A 20,075-nucleotide genomic window follows, 5' to 3' on the forward strand; every position below is an offset into this window, starting at 1 on the left:
ACCAAGGATTAAGTCTTTCCGTAAAAATGCGCAGTCTTTTGTTGATTTGTATAACTGATCTGTTTTAAAAAACCCTATTCAACCTGAACACAGGTACGTGTGTACTAATATCGGGTTATTTAATACCTAGCAGCTATCTAGTAAACCACAGTAAAGCAATATTAACGTATCGAGGCATTGGATGCAGAGGAGAGAGACTAACAATGACAGTGCTGTCTGACAGAGGACTATTACTCTGGACTTACCTACCACTTCAGTGTTAAAACAAAACCTGTACAAGGGTAGGATAAGAATCTCCACACAGACCTCTGGACTTACCTACCACTTCAGTGTTAAAAAACAAAACCTGTACAAGGGTAGGATAAGAATCTCCACACAGACCTCTGGACTAATCTACCACTTCAGTGTTAAAAAACAAAACCTGTACAACAGTATAGGATAAGAATCTCCACACAGACACCTCATCATGATAAGTGATTCCGTAGTCCGGGGATCCAGCCCCGTGAAAGTGACCCCCAGTCAGGATTCCAATAAGGAGGGAATTCAAGACGAAACAGAAGAACTGGAGAGAGCTCGAAGGGAAAAGAAACCATTCTTTTACTGTAGGCTAGTGGCGAAATACCCCGTCAAGTGTTTTGGTAAGTCTAATATATCATTATTACATGCACAATAAAAATAAGAATGTCTTTACTGTTTTTTGCATTGATTTTGTTAAATAATCTTATTAGTACAAATTTACCTTATCCGACGCCTTTTTTGATATAAAATTAACGGTGTGGTTTATTAATTTTCAATCTGAAGTTTAAAATGTTACCTGTTCATATAATTAATTTTAACAGCAGAAGAAATTTTTTTAAAAAGACTACATGTAGTACATGTCTGTGATATTTATAAAATTCCAAAGTCATTTCAAAAAAACGCGACAAATTATGAGGTGGTTGACAATAAAAGTATTATATCACAATGAAGTTTTATGGATTGTTGCATATGAATTATTCAGTACAGTTGTACTAGTGTAGAACACTAGAAGACGACCGTTACGTTTGACTGGAAATGAGGACAAATCCAATGTACACGGACTTATTACTTTAAAGCTAGGTCTCGATCATTCTCTTTGATTTAAAGGAAGAACATTTGGTTTATGTATTGCAGCAAAGTAATGCCAATAACCTGAAATTCTTTTTACTATGACTTACCCGAATTCGTAAAAAAATAAAAGGAAAAGTCTTTTTACGATGTCGATATTGTTACTACAAAACATACACTTATGTTAAGCTTAAAAGTAATTTCCATTGTGAAGAATATTTAACATTACTGAATAACTTAGACTTTAGAGGGCGCATAACCAGATTAAGAATTTCTTCTCCCAGGCTTAAAATTGAAACTAGTACTAGATATATTGGACTAGAAAGTGATAAAAGAATATGTGAAAATGTAATTTGAATGTAGTGGAAAATGAAATGCATTTTATTATATATAGATTGTCCTTTCAACAAAGAAATGAACATGATTAAAAGAATGAGTGCACTTTAGAGTGTCATTTGGAGCCTTTTCGGCCACCCATTTTAAGTATGGCACGCCGATTGCTTCAAAATTATTTTCTGCACAACGATCATGATTTTATACACGAGCTTGATGAAAAATATACACGAGTAAAATAAAAATGCACGTATCGGTAAAAATTGCACATAGTTTGAAAGATTTTTACACAAACATAACGAAAAATACACGAATCTGAAATTTTTTACACGATTAAGGGGTATTAAATGCAAAAACGTAAAATCAAAAACTGCACGAGCAGAGGAAACCAAAAATTACACAAACAATTTTACTGCGCATACAGCTGCGCAAATCATTATTATGCACATAGAATATTCATTGTGTTCTTGGTTTTCTGTACTCTTTATCTCTTCATGATTGCTGAATGTAATCGAGAGAAAATGGCGTTGACGATGATATGCATGTTTGTTTGCTTCTTTATTTCTTTGCTAAAACTCGATCCGATTTCTAGCTGATGCCAATCGAACGAATGAAGTGTTTTCTTGTGAACTGTGTGAAAAAAATTTAAAAGTTGTTCGGAGATATTATATTTTTCTTATATTGATCGAGATCCTAGCCAAAATATGGAGGTATTATATGATGCCGGACATAAATTGTGGCAAGAAAGGAATCGCATGTTTGTGTGTTATAATGCGGGGGAAAAAGTACCATTGCATATGATGCACTCGACTCCGAACTAAAAGCAATACACAGCAAACTCTAAATTCCTAACCATAAACAGATCTTGCTTTAAAAAAATGATAGAAATATATAGTTTTTTTTTTAAATATACGCTCTGTGGCCTTTTAAAATTCTCTGATAGATACAACTTTAACGGAAAGTACTTGTATAAAATATAACTAACATATGTATAATAAAACGATTAATGAAGTGGATTCTTCATGAAAATGATGGCATAATAATTTCTGATTATAATTCATTTTGGTACTTCTCAGTTGTACTAATTATGAATTCATTTGGGCAGATTTTTTCTTCATTTAGGAATAGGAAATTATTCAGTTGGCTGGATTTATTTTCTATTTTCAAAAAGATTGAAAAGTGGGGATTACCTGACCTTAGATATCCATAAAAGTATTTTATTTCTAATTACACATGTATCTTTACTTATAAAATATGAGGATATCAATTTTGGTTGGATATCTGTACCTACACTGTTATGAATTCCTTCCATGATATCGCATATTTTCAGTCATAAACTACTCAATAAAAAACAAGACATTCCTAAGGGTAACCGTTACCCTCATTCGTAATGGCGATTACTTGATATATGTTTTCACTTTTAATAAATAGGACCAGATAAAGGGAAAATATATATATATACTCTATGTGCTTTAGTACATGCAGTTTTGTGTTTTGTCCAAATGAAATAACAAAACTCTACTCAAATGATCCTGGCACCGGTAAAACATATCAGTGGCGGATCTGGTTCGTCGAATGACTGAGTCGCAACATCTGAATCTTTGTATTTATTAAAGTTTCAAATCGTTGGACCATAATGACACATCAGAAATTTTAAAACATGGTGAATTACTAAATACATCTACGTACAGTGTTACAAATAAGAAAATGGGAATGGATATTATAATAAATAGAAAAAACGTAGAATGTGTTTTATCACTCATGAATAATGCAAATAAATCATGTTCTTTATGGAGCTCGAGGTTTGACAAAAATATTCCAAGATAACAATTTCTCTTTACATTTCGAATTCGTATGCATAAAATTTTTATTATTTTCCGAACACTAAGTTTTTGTAATAATACTTTTTTTTACCCAAATCTATAGTCATTAGAACATGACTGTATAATTATAAAATGAAAATAATCTTCAATAACATTCAAGGAACATATTTGATACAAGATCCATTTTTTAAAAGATTATTCATGTGCATATCTAACGTTTTTGAAAATTCAGATTATGAGTTAAAAAGCCTGATCTATGCAGTTTGTATTTTGTATACATGTACAAGTAATTAAAATGTTTGCTTTACAGCAATATTGTACATGTACATCAATGGCATCAACCAGGTCTTGTTTAACTTCGAGCATGACTACGAATAAATATAAAACATATGATGAATATAAACCTCAAGAAATCTTTGTTTTATTACCTTGTGCAAATTTATTATTGTCAAAATCTGCATTGAAAATAAATATGCATGTGTAGCCAAGTCCCAGCTGGTTAAGTTCATCTTGTATGTCTTCTTGAATTTGGTCTTACAATATCTTTACAGTTCAGTTGAATTGCAATCCTGATTTCGATAGACTATTATATGTACCCTTAAATTCTTAAAAAAATATTTCAGGCACGTAGCATCAGTAGGACCCCCTCCCCACTTTTTTCCAAATATAACCTATACTTCTATTGTAAATGTCCACTGAAAAGCTGGTTGCACCCCCCTTTTAGTTGTAGTAATTAGTTTAAATCAAAGTAATTCGGTATTATAATGTGTTTCGAAAAGAAAGTAGAACCCCCCCCCCTCCCCCCACAAAATAGGATTTTCGAGTTTTGACACTTTACCTTTTTTTTTTGTTTATCAAGGTTTTTTTCAGGTAGGTTGTCAAAATAAATTTGGCTGCCCCCGTTTCAAAAAGATATTACGTGCCTGTATTTTATAATTTTAAATTTTCTTAACTCCTTTATATGCATTCAAAGTAGACTAGCGCCGGTACATCAAAAACAACATAAATTAAGCTTTTATTAATTCACATAAGTAAAACGACTGTATAATTTTTCTACATTTTCATGGAGTTTTATGAAATCACCACACGTTGCTCAAAAGTTAAGACTACATGTACTACTTTGTTACATACAAATATAAAAAAGTGAGATATGCATTTCAATATTAAAATTTAAGTTGCACAATTATTCGCTCGATTTTCTTTACTGTTGACTTCCAGAAAGTTTTCGGTCAAATTCCACAACCCAGACGATCGCAACATTGCTTCAAACTCTTTGTATGAATTGATAATAATCTTTAATCAAAAGGTATAATTGGTGTGTCAAATAGCTATAAATCGATTAGCGTACAAGTGCCTTTCGTTCCAGAACCATGCAGCAGGGAGGGATCTCTGTATGAAAAGGTCACGCATGCACATCCTTGATTATTACCAAAAGTACACACAGTGGGTGGTGGAGGAGAAGAGTTTGATTTGTTGTTGACTCCTGTATTATGGCACATGTTGTTTTTATTTAGGCCTATATGTCATTGTTTCAAACTTTCAAAAGAGGAATGGCATACTTTAAAAAATCCAACAATTAAACACACAACTGGTAATATGCATCCCCCTTTTTTACGTTATCTATACTATACTATACTATATATATATATATATATATATATATATATATATATATATATATATATATATATATATATATATATATATATATATATATATATATATATATAATATATATATACAGTGGCGCCGCGTTTATCCGGACGCCATTTATCCGGACGCTTCAACATCCGGACGATATTTTTTGAGTACCGATTTTTTCCACGTTATTTTGTCTCATTAATCCGGAAATTCGCCTTCCGTATCCGGACGGTCAATTTCTAGTACAAAACGTAATTGTTCATTGAAAAATGACTCGTTTATCCGGACGGTAATTTTTTAAGAAACGACTTTTTCACACTTAGCTTGCATTCGTGTTAACTGTTGTAAAAACATTGGCCATGCAGTCAGTTTGAAGGCGGTTACCTGTGACCTACAAACAATAGCGTCTATAATTAGCGTGTGTTTACCCCAATTCAATCACACGTTTATCTTTAGAATTTAGATAATAATCCGTTCAAAATCATATTGCTAACAGAATGTACATTGGTAAATTCATGAGAATTTCGGAGAGTTGTAAATAAAATGAACAATAAATAACGAGCGATTTTGTAATGCTCTTTATCATGTCGATTGCGTTAGTTTAAAATACTATTTTCCATTTCTAAAAACGTAGATGTATTTGAAATGCTTGTTCCCCACAAGACAGTTTAGAAAGGTACATAATTGAAGAAATATCTCCATTTAATGTACTACCGTTTACAAACGTCCATTACTTTAGAAAAGATATATAAAACTGGTGTTACGTACAGAAGTTGATTACGTTTATCAAGGTATTTTTAATGATCGAAATTCAAACTTAGCGTCTGTAGGAAAAAAAATATTGATAATCATGAAGATGACTTGTGTATACGAATGTTTTTAATACTTTGAGTAAGCTTGCAGTTAATTTTATAGAAACCCTGTATAATGAATATACGGGGAATATTCGGGGTTAGTTTATATTTGAACATTTTTAATGATGATGCTGAACAGTTCTGTCATATCATATGAGCTTCAATAATTATAATATATGGCAAAATAAAACAACTGTAGATCAAAATTTGCTCAGCCCATGAAGTCACAGGCCAAAGAGAAGGTGAATTAAAATAGGAGGTCTCAGCATAAAATTGCCCATCCATTTTTTTATTGTGTAAATTACATTTTAATATATTTTTTTTCTTTAATCAATTACTGCTTTTAAAACAATAAACCAAAATTTAATTTAAAAGTTTTTTTTCTTTGCTGTCACATTTGAAACAAGAATGTGCATAAATACAATGTACATGCTTAGAGAGTGCTTTTTGAGATGTGATTCAATTATCCGGATGATTCATTTATCCGGACGATTTCGTTGGGGACAGAGGCGTCCGGATAAACGAGGCGCCACTGTATATATATATATATATATATATATATATATATATATATATATATATATATATATATATATATATATATATATATATATATATATATATATATATACATATATATATATATATATATATATATATATATATATATATATATATATATATATATATATATATATATATATATATATTCCGTGTAGAATGTTTTTTTTATTCGGGGGTGTTCATATACTACAAGTTTAAGATTGTGTGCCTGTCAATTTATCTAAATGTATAATATACGTTGTACATATTCTTGAGAGTCTAGCGGAATTTTAAAAGAATTTTTTAAAAAAGATTACTAACACATTACTTTATATGTTTCAAGCATCCAAGCCACATTGAGCTGTTCTCTAATGAATATTAATGAAATGTGCGCAATGAGGGTGCGTTGCATATTATGTCGATATTGTATTCTCACTCGTGCAGTTCTTGCGTTTGTGTAATTTCCTCACTATATTGTGTAAATATTTAGTTGATTGTGCAGTTTTTCTATAGTTTGTGTAAATTTCAATAACTTCGTGTATATTTTCCTCACTTGGTGTAAGTTTTTACTTACTCGTGTAATTTTTGCTTAAGGTCGTGCAGAAAATAATTTTGAAGCAATCGGCGTGCCATATTTAAGCCTTAAATTAGACTATATTGCTAAATTAATCTATGATTATTGTGCATACATATGCTTTTGATATTTATACTTCGAATTTTTTGTTAAACATTTTGCTATAATTCCACACAACGTCATTGAAAAGAACACGTATAAGCCTTAAATTCCGGAAATTTGAACTGGACCACTTTCGAATTTAAGGTACCCGCAAATGGGCGGAGATATTTAAATCACATGGAAGTGGAATGTAAACATTTGCACATTATTTCCAGATTGATTCTACAGTATGAATTTAAATGGAGAAAAAGATTGTGTAGTTTCATGATTCACACAAATAATAAATGATTCAGGGCCATACATATTGATCATTTTCATGATTCATAACCATATGTTTGATGCCTAGCACCGAATTAGATCAATCTTAAGTTTTCGTATATGATAAAAAATGCCCCCTCTTTTTTCTTTAGCTTTATCATTTTTCGTTTTATATGCTGAATGCTTTTCAATTCAAAGAATGTATGTATGTTTTAAGAAAGATTCACATGTTCATGACTTCGATGTCACACTACATTTAATCGTAATTCACTGTACATGTAGTACGTAGAGTAATACAAACGTATAGTGAAACAAATTATACATGTATGTAGTACTCACGGTGATACATATTTTATTATATGCCTGTATAGATAAATAACATTCGGAAATGAAATATAAAATTTTAACTTAAAAATTTGAGTCTCTAGGTTAACATGAAAAATTTTAACTTAAAAATTTGAGTCTCTAGGTTAACATGAAAACTCCAAGAAATACAAACTATCTGTAATTTAAATTAACATTTTATTGACGGAACAAGTATATTTCAGATTAAAAAACATGGTCAACGAAAATTCTACAACGTTACTATATCGATAATCACTCGCTTATGTCTTCAATATCTCTTTCATTTCGGCAATCCAAATATTGTCAGGTGTGATACTAGTGTTTAGGGATGTGTCTGTAGATGTCTGCAGACCATAATACAGAGGCGACATGAGCTAACACAGCTATATACTAATCGTGCACTTGATTTGCACTGGCAGTACCAGAATTTCCCTCAAAATACCAGACAAAAAACACAATTTAGTGAAAGAAGACAAGGTAAACTTTAAGACCCTAATAAAATTTTCGCAAAATTCTTGATTATTTTGAAGTTGTTCAGGCCGGTATAAACGGTGAGATTTGTAGTTACTGTATAATACAAGTATTATATTTGTATTGTAATACTTTCCTGTACACACGTTTATACGTTTTATTAGATTGTTAATAGACTTTAGGGATTTCTACGTGTTTCCCTCGCAATATCTCTCTCTCTCTCTCTTCCAATAATGGAAAACGAGGTTCTGTTAGCAGTATCTGTTATCGTATTATGCATTGCATTAAAACTGAAAAAAAAACATTGTAATGGAAACAGCGGCGGAACACTCGTATATGTACTTGGTGCACACAATGCATCGCTAGGTGAGGTGCAAAGAGAAGACCCCAGTAGTTATAAAAACTTCTTTAGAATAGATAACGCTGCATTTGAGCACCTTTTACAATTACATGTAGTTACTCCTTTTGATCTTCTTCCCATAAAACAACGAATTTTTTCGTTATTTTTACTGCTAAAGTCGACCATTATTTACCACGTGCTTTTTTTTTGTTATGATAAAAATAGGATGACCACAATGTGAGTACTTTTGATTGGTTTAAAAATGAAAGGTAAGTTAAGACTTGTATTAAGAAACAGAGCATTGCCCTATTCTTAATACAGTTTTATAATATTCGAAAAATCTTAGGATTCACCGTATTAAAAGTCTATAAATAGTCAGATTTTGTACTTAAATATACATATCCGTGTGTACAGCCCTGAAGTCCATTGATAGACACAATGAAAGCATATCGAACAGTGGAATGTCACGTGAGTAAAGTGATTATAATATCAAACAGGTCAAAATAGGTTGACACTCGGTGACCTGTTAATTTAGTAGCTAACCCGACCGTAGTTTGGAGATTTTTTTTAAAAAATTACATATGAGCCGCAAATTGTCCAACATTGCCCTTTGGATATGTATAAGTTTAAATCAAAATTCACATTCTGTGCAAATGAGAAGAATGGACAAATTGCGGCTTGATGTAAACAATGTCGTTGAAAACTGGTGTGCATATGAATAACAATAGAAATGTGACAAAACTGCTAGACTCCTGTCGCAAAAACCAGTGTCGCTCAGCATTATTTAATATTTTTATGTGATATAATATATCAAACCCTGCTCTTAAGATATTGTTTAATAATTCTGTTTCAAAAAGTTTATAAATTTCGGAAATTTATCATTGGCAAAGCACCGGGATCCAACTCTCATAGCTTAAGTGCACTCATCCTTTAAATATCATATATAGTTCTCAAAAATATTTTTGGATCATTAAATGTGAACATATTAATGTCTTACTTCAACTTGGAAATTATCTCTCTAATCATTTAATATAACATTGTAAAGCACGGCGACTTGATTTGTATGTATGTTACTTTTACACAATTTTATTTTATCTCATAATTGATTACTAGTACTGCCTTCGTTTATTATGGTATCTTTCATGCCTCTCTGGGGGAGGGGGGGGGGGCTTGATTGGAAATAAACTATAATTGTCTATACTTGTCTATTATTGTCCAGCAACCAACAAAACCTAGGAAGAGGATCTAATTAAAACGAATTTTAAACATGTACTTTGTGATTTAGACTCTTCAAAATGAATGCCTCGATTATATTTTCCTTTTTGAAAGTACATCCATGATTTTTTTTGATATAGTTAGGTTAAACTATAATATAGCTATTAGTGTGGAGCATAGAGTTAGCGATTTAGAAATTCATTCGACCAACAATCTATAGTAAAAATGACCCTGCATGGTTTACTAATTGCACTTTGTGTAACCCTTTAAAATTCATGATTTTGGCACTCTACTTATATCTTTTCAAAATCAACAAATTAATTTCTCCCCTTTTTTTGCAGTAATAACTTTGTCGTGTCACATTGCCATGGTGATTATATCCGGAATTCTCCTAGCAACAGGGTTCAACCTCTTTCCAACAAACTTCGAGAAACTTCCGATGGAGCTTTATGACATTCCGTACAGAGTAAGAGATTACGCTTGGCAGGACAAAGACAGCTACAGCAATAAAATTAAGAGGACTCTTTCACAACAGGTTGTGCAAGAGAGAGGTCTTTTTTCAGTGTTCTCTTCAATTGACTTGTTTTACGACACAGACGGAGGAAATATCTTCACGAAAGCCAACTTGCAGAGGATACATAATATTGAAAACGATCTGGCCAGTTCAACATCCTATTCCTCTGTTTGTATGACGCACAACGACACACTAGCTTGTAAACCTTTTAAGTCTGTTTTGAGGTATTTCGATGGAACATACAAACAAGTTAGCGCTACATTAGACGACCCTAACTTTAATAACATAGCTGCCGTTCTTTATGAAGCTTTCACAAACAATGCCACTAAGGAAGATTTTCAGTTCTTTCTTCCCAAAGGATATAGCTTGACTGCTACACATGCGCATGGAACTATCACACGATCAATTTTGCGAGTAGGATGTTCCATAAATGGCTCTACTAAGTGCTTAGCAGATACATGGAAAAAGCAAGCTTTGACTTATTTAAAAGATGGTATTCAGACAAAACTGAAAAAATATGTAGACGAGTCTACAGACGACTTTAAATTTTACTTCTTCTGCACTAATTTGTGGTTGTCGGATACTCTCAAACAAGCCATTTTGGACATGTTATGTGCCGTTGGCAGTATGCTATTCATCTTTTGTTTTATGTTGTTTCACACCAGGTCTTTTTGGATCGCCGGATTTGCCATTCTAAGCATTCTTTTAAGTTTTTTAGGAACAAATATTATATATACGGGTGTTATTGACTTTCAATATTTCGGTTTCTTTCATATCTTGTCCATTTTTATCATTTTGGGTATTGGAGCGGATGACCTTTTCGTGTTTTATGATAACTGGCGACTTACAGCGTTTTCCACGTACCCAAGTCTCGCACATCGTCTGTCAGATGCTTACTCAAAGTCCGTCCTCAGCATGTTTATCACGTCACTAACCACGGCCGTTGCCTTTTTCTCCAGTTCCATTTTTTCACTTCTAGCCACTCGATCCTTTGGTATTTTTTCCGGAGTACTTGTTATTTACAATTATATGTCTGTGATTATATTCTTCCCTACTGTGATAACAGTGTATCATTTGAAATTTGAACAGTGGAACTGTCCTTGTTGTCGAAAATGCAAGGAGAAAGAGGATGAAACCACTTCAGAGAAGACTAAAACTGGCGTAACTAACGAGGTGTTTGTTATAAAAGAATTAGAATTAACCGTGGAAGACACAAAGTTACCTAAGGGTGGCACTAATGGAAGTGTTGTTAATGTTACCGTCAATGGAAATCCCGTTTCCAACATTAAAGAAAAATCTACGCTATCAAGTAGCTATGCCAATGGAATAGCAAATGGCAAATCCGCTAATCTGAATGGACATGCAAATGGGTTTATTGCAAATGGTAAACCTTCTGCTAACGGAACTATCATAACGTCAGAGAACAAGAACACACAAGACTCATTGGTTGTCAAAGCCTTGCATAAAAAGAAGCAGAAAAAATTGACAGTGTTTTTCAGAGACTATTACCTCCGCTTCATAACGAACAAAATCACAAGATGTATTGCTATTCCCGTCTATGCTGTCGTGGTAGCGTTCCTCGCCTACTCTGCGTCCACTCTACAGCCAGATAACGAAGAGGTTAGATAATGCTACATGTACAGTACTGTGGAATCATTTTAATTCGCGAGGGGTGAATGTTAGCAATCAAAGTATTAATGGTTCTGTTGGGGGTATTTTGTATGTACAGAAGATTGTACAGAAGATTTAAATCGCCCGCGTGGCGCAGTGGTTAGAGCGTTCGCTCTAGAGTCGCGGAGTAAGGAGTCGATCCTTACGTCGCGGGTTCGAATCCCACTGTGCGACGTGGAGACCGTCCTTCGGATGAGACTGTATAAACCGAGGTCCCGTGTCGCGGTAGGTGCTGGCACGAAAAAGATCCCTCACTGCTCAATGGCCCTGAGTCCCGAGTATAGGTCAAAATTTCTAGCTATCCACCGATAAGTGGCGGCGTCTCCATATGAGTGAAAAATTCTAGAGAGGGACGTTAAACAATAAAAAAACAAACAGAAGATTCAATGAACTGGTACGTTGAAAAAGTTATCGTTCGATGAGATGTAACTTCGTGGGTAAAGGTGACCCTCGAACATTAGTCCCCCCACGAATATTGATGATTCAGCAGTATAATGTGTATTTACAGTATATTGTGTTTGATGAAGTTGTGACACTTTGATTAATGTACACTGAACAAAATCTCCACAATATGACAAATAAACATAAGGATCTCTTTCATTCATTATATTGATATATTATGCAAATCTTTGAAAACAGATCTCGATGTTTCACTTCTATCCTACAGGCACTTGCCACTCGGCACGAGAAAAAAGAAAGAGTGGAAAGTGCCGATCTACTGTCGTCAAAGATGTCTAAAGTTTTTTTCTTCTATATCTTTTAGCTTCAGATCTACAAGAAATCTCACTTCTACACAAAAGCCCAAAACAAAGAGTTGTATTCATTTGTTAAGAATGTGGACGACAATTTGGTGAAAATCTATATTGTTTGGGGAATCTCTGAAAAAGACCGGAGTGATTGTCATTTCTCATCCGTAGATTGTCGAGGTAACCAAGTGTACGACTCCTCCTTTAATCCAAACCCTCTAGACAACCAGCTGGCTTTAATGGTTTGTTTGATGATTTTAAGTCTTTAATTCCCTTTCCGTTTTTTAACTAATATGTAGACAACTCATAATTTCTTGTTATATATTTTTGACCTTTTTATTCCAGAGTTTCTGTAACTCGTTCTACAGTATGTCACCGTCAGAATTGAGTATGTACAAAATAAAAACAGACATATCTGGGAATCCAGAAGTCGCTTGCTTCACAAGAGATCTTGATACATATCTAAAGGTAAAAACATCAGTTGTCAGAGAAGATCCGAATCGTTGCATAAATACCAAAGTTCCAGTTTGTATTGAAGAATTTTTTTGGTCACTTGTTGGCGCTTTATGTCTTATCACTCCCACACTTTGATTCTTATTTGTTTCTCTAATGTAAGAAAACGAGTATTTGATCGGTTGCCATGATAAGCGAAGTAATAATGTACATATACGTTGAAGTAATTGAGTTTTGCAAAAGGAGAAAAAGGTACCATAAAATGTGCTCGTTAGTAACAGTTTTTTCTCTTACTCCAGTTCCTTAATCTTTGAATGTCAAAACAAATTCGGCAATCTTTATGTCTTTTGACAACTAAAAATGTTTAGGAACTTGAGTGCAAAAAACGGTAACTAACTCGCACAGGTTATGAAACCTTTGTATTGGAGTTGCGCGTGAGACAAACATAAACTAAAAATATCTTGTGGTTAAAATATACATTTCCAACCAAGACATTTTTATCCGAATTCGCGAAAACTTTAATGAAGTGTATGATATCGAAGTGAAATTTTCGAAAGATATTGTTCTTTTGAACTTTACTGGAGATAAAAATTTACGGCTGTTAGAAAATGTAATTATTATAAATTAAAGATGGGCGAACATGCCAGAAAAATGCCAACGGTTGGCCAAATTAGAAAGTGAAAAATTAAATCTCAATTATAACAATTTTCTTTGGTATTTCAGTTAACATTCCCCCTCAACGAAATGGGTTTTTCGCGTTTTTAGGTCACCTGAGTCACTCAGGTGACCTATCTCTATCTATTTTCGTCCGTCGTCGCGCGGGTGTGCGTCGTGTGTAAACTTTTCACATTTTCGAATTCTTCTCAAGAGCCACTGGGCCAATTTCCACCAATCTTGCCACAAAGTATCCGTAGGTAATGCTGATTCAAGTTTGTTCAAATGAAGGGCCAAGCCTTTTTCCAAGGGGAGATAATTAAGAATTAGTGAAAAATTAATGGTATCTTTTAAAAATCTTCTCAAGAACCGCTGGACCAGGTAAGATGAAACTTATATGGAAACATCATCAGGTAGTGTTGACTCAGGTTTCTTAAAATCATAACCCCCAGGGGTAGGGTGGGGCCACAATGGACGATCAAAGTTTTACATAGAAAAAATCTTTAAAAGTCTTTTCTCAAGAACCACTGGGCCAAGAAAGATGAAATTTATTTGGAAACATCCTTAGGTAGTGAAGATTCAATTTTGTTCAAATCATGACCCCCAGGGGTAGGGCGGGTCCACAATGTTTGATCAAAGTTTTACATGGGAATATATTGAAAAAAAAAATCTTCTCCAAAACCACTAGGCCAAGAAAGATGAAACTTATATGGAAACATCTTCAGGTAGTGTAGATTCAAGTTTGTTAAATTCATAACCCCCAGGGGTAAGGTGGGGCCGCAATGGACGATCAAAGTTTTACATAGAAAAAATCTATAAAAATCTTCTCCAGAACCACTGGGCCAAGAAAGATGAAACTTATATTGAAACATCCTTAGGTAGTGAAGATTCAATTTTGTTCAAATCATGACCCCCAGGTGTAGGGCGGGTCCACAATGTTTGATCAAAGTTTTACATGGGAATATATTGAAAAAAAAATCTTCTTCTCCAAAACCACTGGGCCAAGAAAGATGAAACTTACGTGGAAACATCTTCAGGTAGTGTAGATTCAAGTTTGTTAAAATCATTACCCCCAGGGGTAAGGTGGGGCCGCAATGGACGATCAAAGTTTTACATAGAAATACATAGAAAAAATCTATAAAAATCTTCTTCTCCAGAACCACTGGGTCAAGAAAGATGAAAGTTATATGGAAACATCTTCAGGTAGTGTAGATTCAAATTTGTTAAAATCATGATCCCCAGGGGTAGGGTGGGGCCACAATGGACAATGAAAATTTTACATTGGAATACGTAGGAAAAATCTTGAATTTTTTTTTTCTCAAGAACAGCAAAACCACGATTGGTTATATTTACATGGAAACATCCTCAGGTAGTATAGATTCAAGTTTGTTCAAATCATGACTCTGGAAATAGGTAGGGCCACAATGGACGATCAAAGATTTTCAAAAGCTTCTTCTATCAGTTTATTTTATACTCTATAGATCCTCTATGGATTGTTGTTTTATACTCAGATGACCGTTAAGGCCCTTGGGCCTCTTGTTCATTTTTTCTTTTGCTTGCCAAATATTTTTGAGTCGAATTTTCTATTCTTTTAAGTGGTTATTCCTGGATCTGTCTTTCATCTTTATCTGTTGCCTTTACAGTCGCTTTCTATAGGCGGGTTGAACCTGTCGCTGCCCTGGGATTCAGCAAGAATGCTGTCATTCATGAACGCTCAACCAACCTATTACGACCCTACTGGATTCTCTTCATATACAGACTGGCTGTCGGTAAGGGCAATGATTTTTTATATATATATATATATATATATAATTTAATTTGTATCATTATATTTTGTTTTCACATTACTACATGTATATAAAATATTTTTAATGTATAATTGTTGATTCTCTCGTCATCAGTGTTAAGTAAAGCTTCAGTGTTTATTGATTTTACGTTTCAGCATATACTTTGTTAAGTGATATTACTTCATTCACCCAGAATAAACCCAGGTGATAAAAGTAATTCGTTTGTTCTGAATTAATATCCATTTTTATACAATACTTCGTTTTTATACAGATACACGCATACATAAATAATTATAAAAAAAACTCTACGTGTATCAAAATGTAAAAGGCTGGGTTTTCAGCTCACCTAAGCCAAAGGCTCAAGTGAGCTTTTCTGATCGAAATTTGTCCGTTGTCTGTCGTTGTCGTCTCGTTGTTTTTGTAGCAAACTCTCACAATTCCATATTCTTCTCATAACCACTGAGCCAATGTCAACCAAACTTGCTACAAAGCATTTTTGTGTGAAAGGGAGATTCAAGTTTATTCAAATGAAAGGTCATACCCTCTTTCAAAAATCTTCTTCTCAAAAAATACGCACCAAGTTTGTTCAAATCTTGATCTCCCAAAGTAGGGCGAGGCCACAATAGGCGATCAAAATTTAGCATAGGGGTATATAGGAAAAATTCTTTTAAAAATCTCTCAACAACAGCAAAGTCATGGTTAATCATATAGTTATATATGGAAACATTATCAAGTAGTTAGAAGTTTGTTCAAATCATGACCCCCTAGGGTAGGGTGGGGCCACAATGGGCAATCAAAGTTCCATATAAGAATATATAGGAAGAATGTTTCAGGAACAACAAAGCCATGGTCAGTCTTATTTATATATTATTTTATATGGGAACATCCTCAATGTGTAGCCTTGCCCTCAACCTTTAGAATTAAAAAGTAGAAAACCAACATGAATCATTATTGGACGTGAACTATTTTGCTCAAGAGCAGGGTAAAAAAAAACTACCAAGGCGAGTTGTTTCGGCAGTTGTTGAGTTCTGATTCAAGAGCAATGTAAATTGTCCTAGGGGCGAGTTGTCTCAGAAGCGACTTGTTTAGTATATTGGCGCATGCACAACATAACTTTTCCTCATAGCATCCGCTTTAACCTTATATATCTAGGATAACTAATTTATTTTTATATATTTTCCTTAAATATATTTTTGGCATCTGTTTTCCGTCTGGCTCAATGATTTACAGTGTACCTATTTAAAACAATATAATTATTTATATATGAATAAAAACAGATATTTCACTCTCCATTTAGATGAACAACCCTTCCTCAATTCAATGTATTCTTTTCTGCACTTAAGATCATATTTTTAAATATAAAAAATGGAAATAAAACTGAGATTCAAGAAAACAAAAAAGCATACTAACATTTGAAAATATGGAGTACAATTTGAGGTAAAGCAAGCAGTAGGTTTTTATACAGGAAATTGATTGAAACCAATTTTAGGGTTATTTCTTTTAGCACAAGGTTATAAATTCTTAAATTCAGAATGTTGAACTTCTGCTATGGTGATATTTAATTGGTTGAAGAGTTTGTTATACTAGTATGGGGTTGTACTAGTTTACTTAATCTAAATAGTTTCAAAATTCCTTTGTCTTCTTTTATTGATTCCTGGCTTTGGTTTTTCAGATCCCTATGCAGTACTGGATGTATGCGGGCTATTCTGGGAACTACACGGCAGACTACGGTGTGTACAATGATCTGTTTGGAGAAGAAAAGACAACATTCAGCAAACAACTCAAAACAGATAACTGTGAGTGTCCATAAAATAAAAACACCTTTTTTACACTGAAAATGATAAACAAGTTCAAGAACTTATTTCAGTATCTCGTATTTGCGCGGGTGTAAACGGTCAATAGGGGTTTTTCACACTGTTACCCCAGTCATTCAAACACTATGTACCCTTAAAAATGTTATTCTATACAATGACAAGGTTTTCCTCTCTCTTAGCAATATACTACGGGAACAAGTTGAAATACCTTGCTGTGCAGGTGAATACTACCATCAATAAACGGATAACTGGGTACTCGACTGGTATACCTTTAATTGAGAAGTGGGAGAAACTCATTGAAAACAAGGTGTGAAAAATAATAACTATATATATAGAAATAAATAAAACACACACCTGAAATTAAAAGGTGCTGTTAATCATTTTAGTGCGAGTACATATTAATTTTAAACCGACCTCATTTTAATGTCCACATAAACATTTAATGTGATTACTGATATTTATAATTGTCACCTATTTCCATAAGTTGACAGTAATTCGGCTTCTCTCGTTAAATATTGCTCTGTAGAGACAAAGTCAGAAATTTTATGTATTCAACAACTGCTCAGTCTGGCAATTTTAGTTCGAAAAAATGATATACATGTTATTACCATCATATCACGACAAATGTAGAAGCATACTTGAATGAAAAGTATTTTTTCCTGGATCCGAACCATAATTAATGAAGGCTGATTATATGACGTTAATTTTTATGCACTTTGGTTTTAGATGAAGACAATGCCAACAGGAGTCAATAGTGCCGTCCAACTGACCAAACAAACATGGCATTGGATCTATGTCCTTAAGGTCAGCAAATAAACAGTAAATCATGGTTACAGAGAACACGCTTATAATGTACATGTATTTACACTTACAGCGAAGTCATTTTTATTCCCTGTAGATTTAAAACTACTAATACTAGTAATAAAAAGTAGGGGATATAATTTATTACGTTTATAACGAATCAAAATTGTTTCTTCCCTAGCACTTCGATTTAAGCGCGTTTTACTCTGTAGACTATACAGTTTAGATGTCTGCAGAATTGATTGGTTAAACAAAAATTATCATTAATAATATGTATCTTTGGTATTCGTCCATAGTTCTGCATATCTTTTTTTTCATGTGTTACATTCATTGTTAATTTATTTAACTTGCAGAAACTTGCAGACAACGCCTTACTTGGAATCGTGATCGGGGTGTGTCTCGCCTTCCCCATTCTCTCTTTGTCCACCATGAACTTCGTGATCGGTTTCCTCGCCACATTTTCTATCTGTTGTACCACTGTCTGTGTCATTGGGGTCATTCCACTGGCTGGCTGGAAACTAGGGGTAGATATACATGTACAATTTAGAGAAGATACTAAAAAATATGGATTTTGTTGGATATCAACAGTCTCGTTTGAAGTCATCTTTTCGCAAGTTTTTCCATCGATAAAATGACCTTATCAGCACATACAACCTATCATTGAGTCATATGCTGACTGATGTTTTTCATACAAATTGTAAGGCCATTATTTATACACTGAACTGTCTACGGATTTTTCCGGTTTTTCCCGATCATGACAAGGAGCACACGGCGGGTGTGACCGGTCGGCAGGGGATGCTCACTCCTCCATGGCACCTGATCCCACCTCTAAATTTTGAGGTCCGTGTTTGCTCTGCTCCAAATTTGTATCGTTTCATTGGACTTCGAGATTGAATACTGTTCGTTATCTTCATATTTCATTTAAAAGTTAAGAAAAAAACCCTGAAATGATTATTCTGATTACATCAAAGTTTTTGAATTTTATACTATTTCATTTAGTATTAATTAGAATGTTCCATTGTAACTCTGTTTCAGTTGTTGACGTCATTAAATATGTGTCTGGTAGTCGGCCTAGCGGTGGATTTTGTTGTGCACTTGGCGGAAGGATACACTCTCTCTCTTCACAAAGACAGATACAACCGGACACTTGACATGCTAGAGGAAATGGGGTCTTCAGTTTTCTCCGGCGCATGCACTACTCTGGGAGCAGCTTTATTTATGTTTGCGGCAGAAATCCAATTCTTTATGCAATTCGGCGTATTTATGTTTTGCACAATCGGGTTTTCTCTTATATTTTCATTAGGATTGTTTACATTGCTAGTGGGGTTACTCGGCCCACAGAACAATACTGGAAATTTGAAAGTCTTGTTTCAAAAATGTCGTTCAAGGTGCCAAAGGACTGATTCCAAGCGATGAAGTTGATCCACTGATCCTTGGAAATGACGGGAAACGTCGTTAAATATTGTGTCGTTTCAAATCGTTGTGAGATTGTTCATTGTGTCCATCATTTCAATATTTGATAGAATCTCTATTTTTATTGTTGTCCGGGACTGAGTAATCTAAGTAGAGAAGTCCTTGTTTTTGTTAAACTTTTATTGTTGGCATCATGCTTTAAATCCTAAGAGTGCCAGAAAAATCCAACCGTCGTGTTGATGTACTGTGAATGTTATACCTTTACATGTATCTGTCAATGGATGGATGCTATATTTAAATGAAAGGCCAAGGGTATATTTCAGTTCGAATTTATCCAAAATTTTTTTAATTGTTCCTATGAATGGATTGTTTCCTTGTTACTTTTTTAATAAAATATGAAATCAATGCGTTCCCTTCTTATGAAAGCTGTATATTTCTGAGAAAAAGAACAAATTTTCGGTACACAGAGTATAAGCAAACATGATAGGGTAGGAACAAAACATGTACATTATGCTGTTAAACATCTAGTTATGTTACACCTTAAATGCTATTTTGATATTTAAATTTTCAGAGTTTACAGAAGTTACTGAGGGATCATTACTCCAGGTAAAAAAATTAAGATTGTTTAACTTTAGGG

The 20,075-nt window shown here is 33.7% G+C and overlaps 1 protein-coding gene across 1 annotated transcript; it reads left to right on the forward strand.

The window, feature by feature from the left end:
- The first annotated feature begins 258 nt into the window (after positions 1 to 258).
- On the forward strand, positions 259 to 19,843 carry LOC133176475 (protein dispatched homolog 3-like). The gene is made up of 10 exons (XM_061311592.1): positions 259 to 638; positions 9,927 to 11,719; positions 12,534 to 12,758; positions 12,862 to 12,984; positions 15,267 to 15,392; positions 17,083 to 17,206; positions 17,404 to 17,531; positions 17,951 to 18,028; positions 18,379 to 18,549; positions 19,061 to 19,843. The coding sequence occupies exons 1-10, from the start codon at positions 467 to 469 to the stop codon at positions 19,439 to 19,441; spliced, it is 3,321 nt and encodes a 1,106-aa protein (XP_061167576.1). The 5' UTR covers positions 259 to 466; the 3' UTR covers positions 19,442 to 19,843.
- The last annotated feature ends 232 nt before the right edge of the window (positions 19,844 to 20,075 follow it).

This window comes from Saccostrea echinata, unplaced genomic scaffold, assembly GCF_033153115.1.
Source record: "Saccostrea echinata isolate AGI-Se365-2 ecotype Australia unplaced genomic scaffold, CSIRO_AGI_Sech_v1 ptg000002l, whole genome shotgun sequence".
Classification (NCBI taxonomy): domain Eukaryota; kingdom Metazoa; phylum Mollusca; class Bivalvia; order Ostreida; family Ostreidae; genus Saccostrea; species Saccostrea echinata.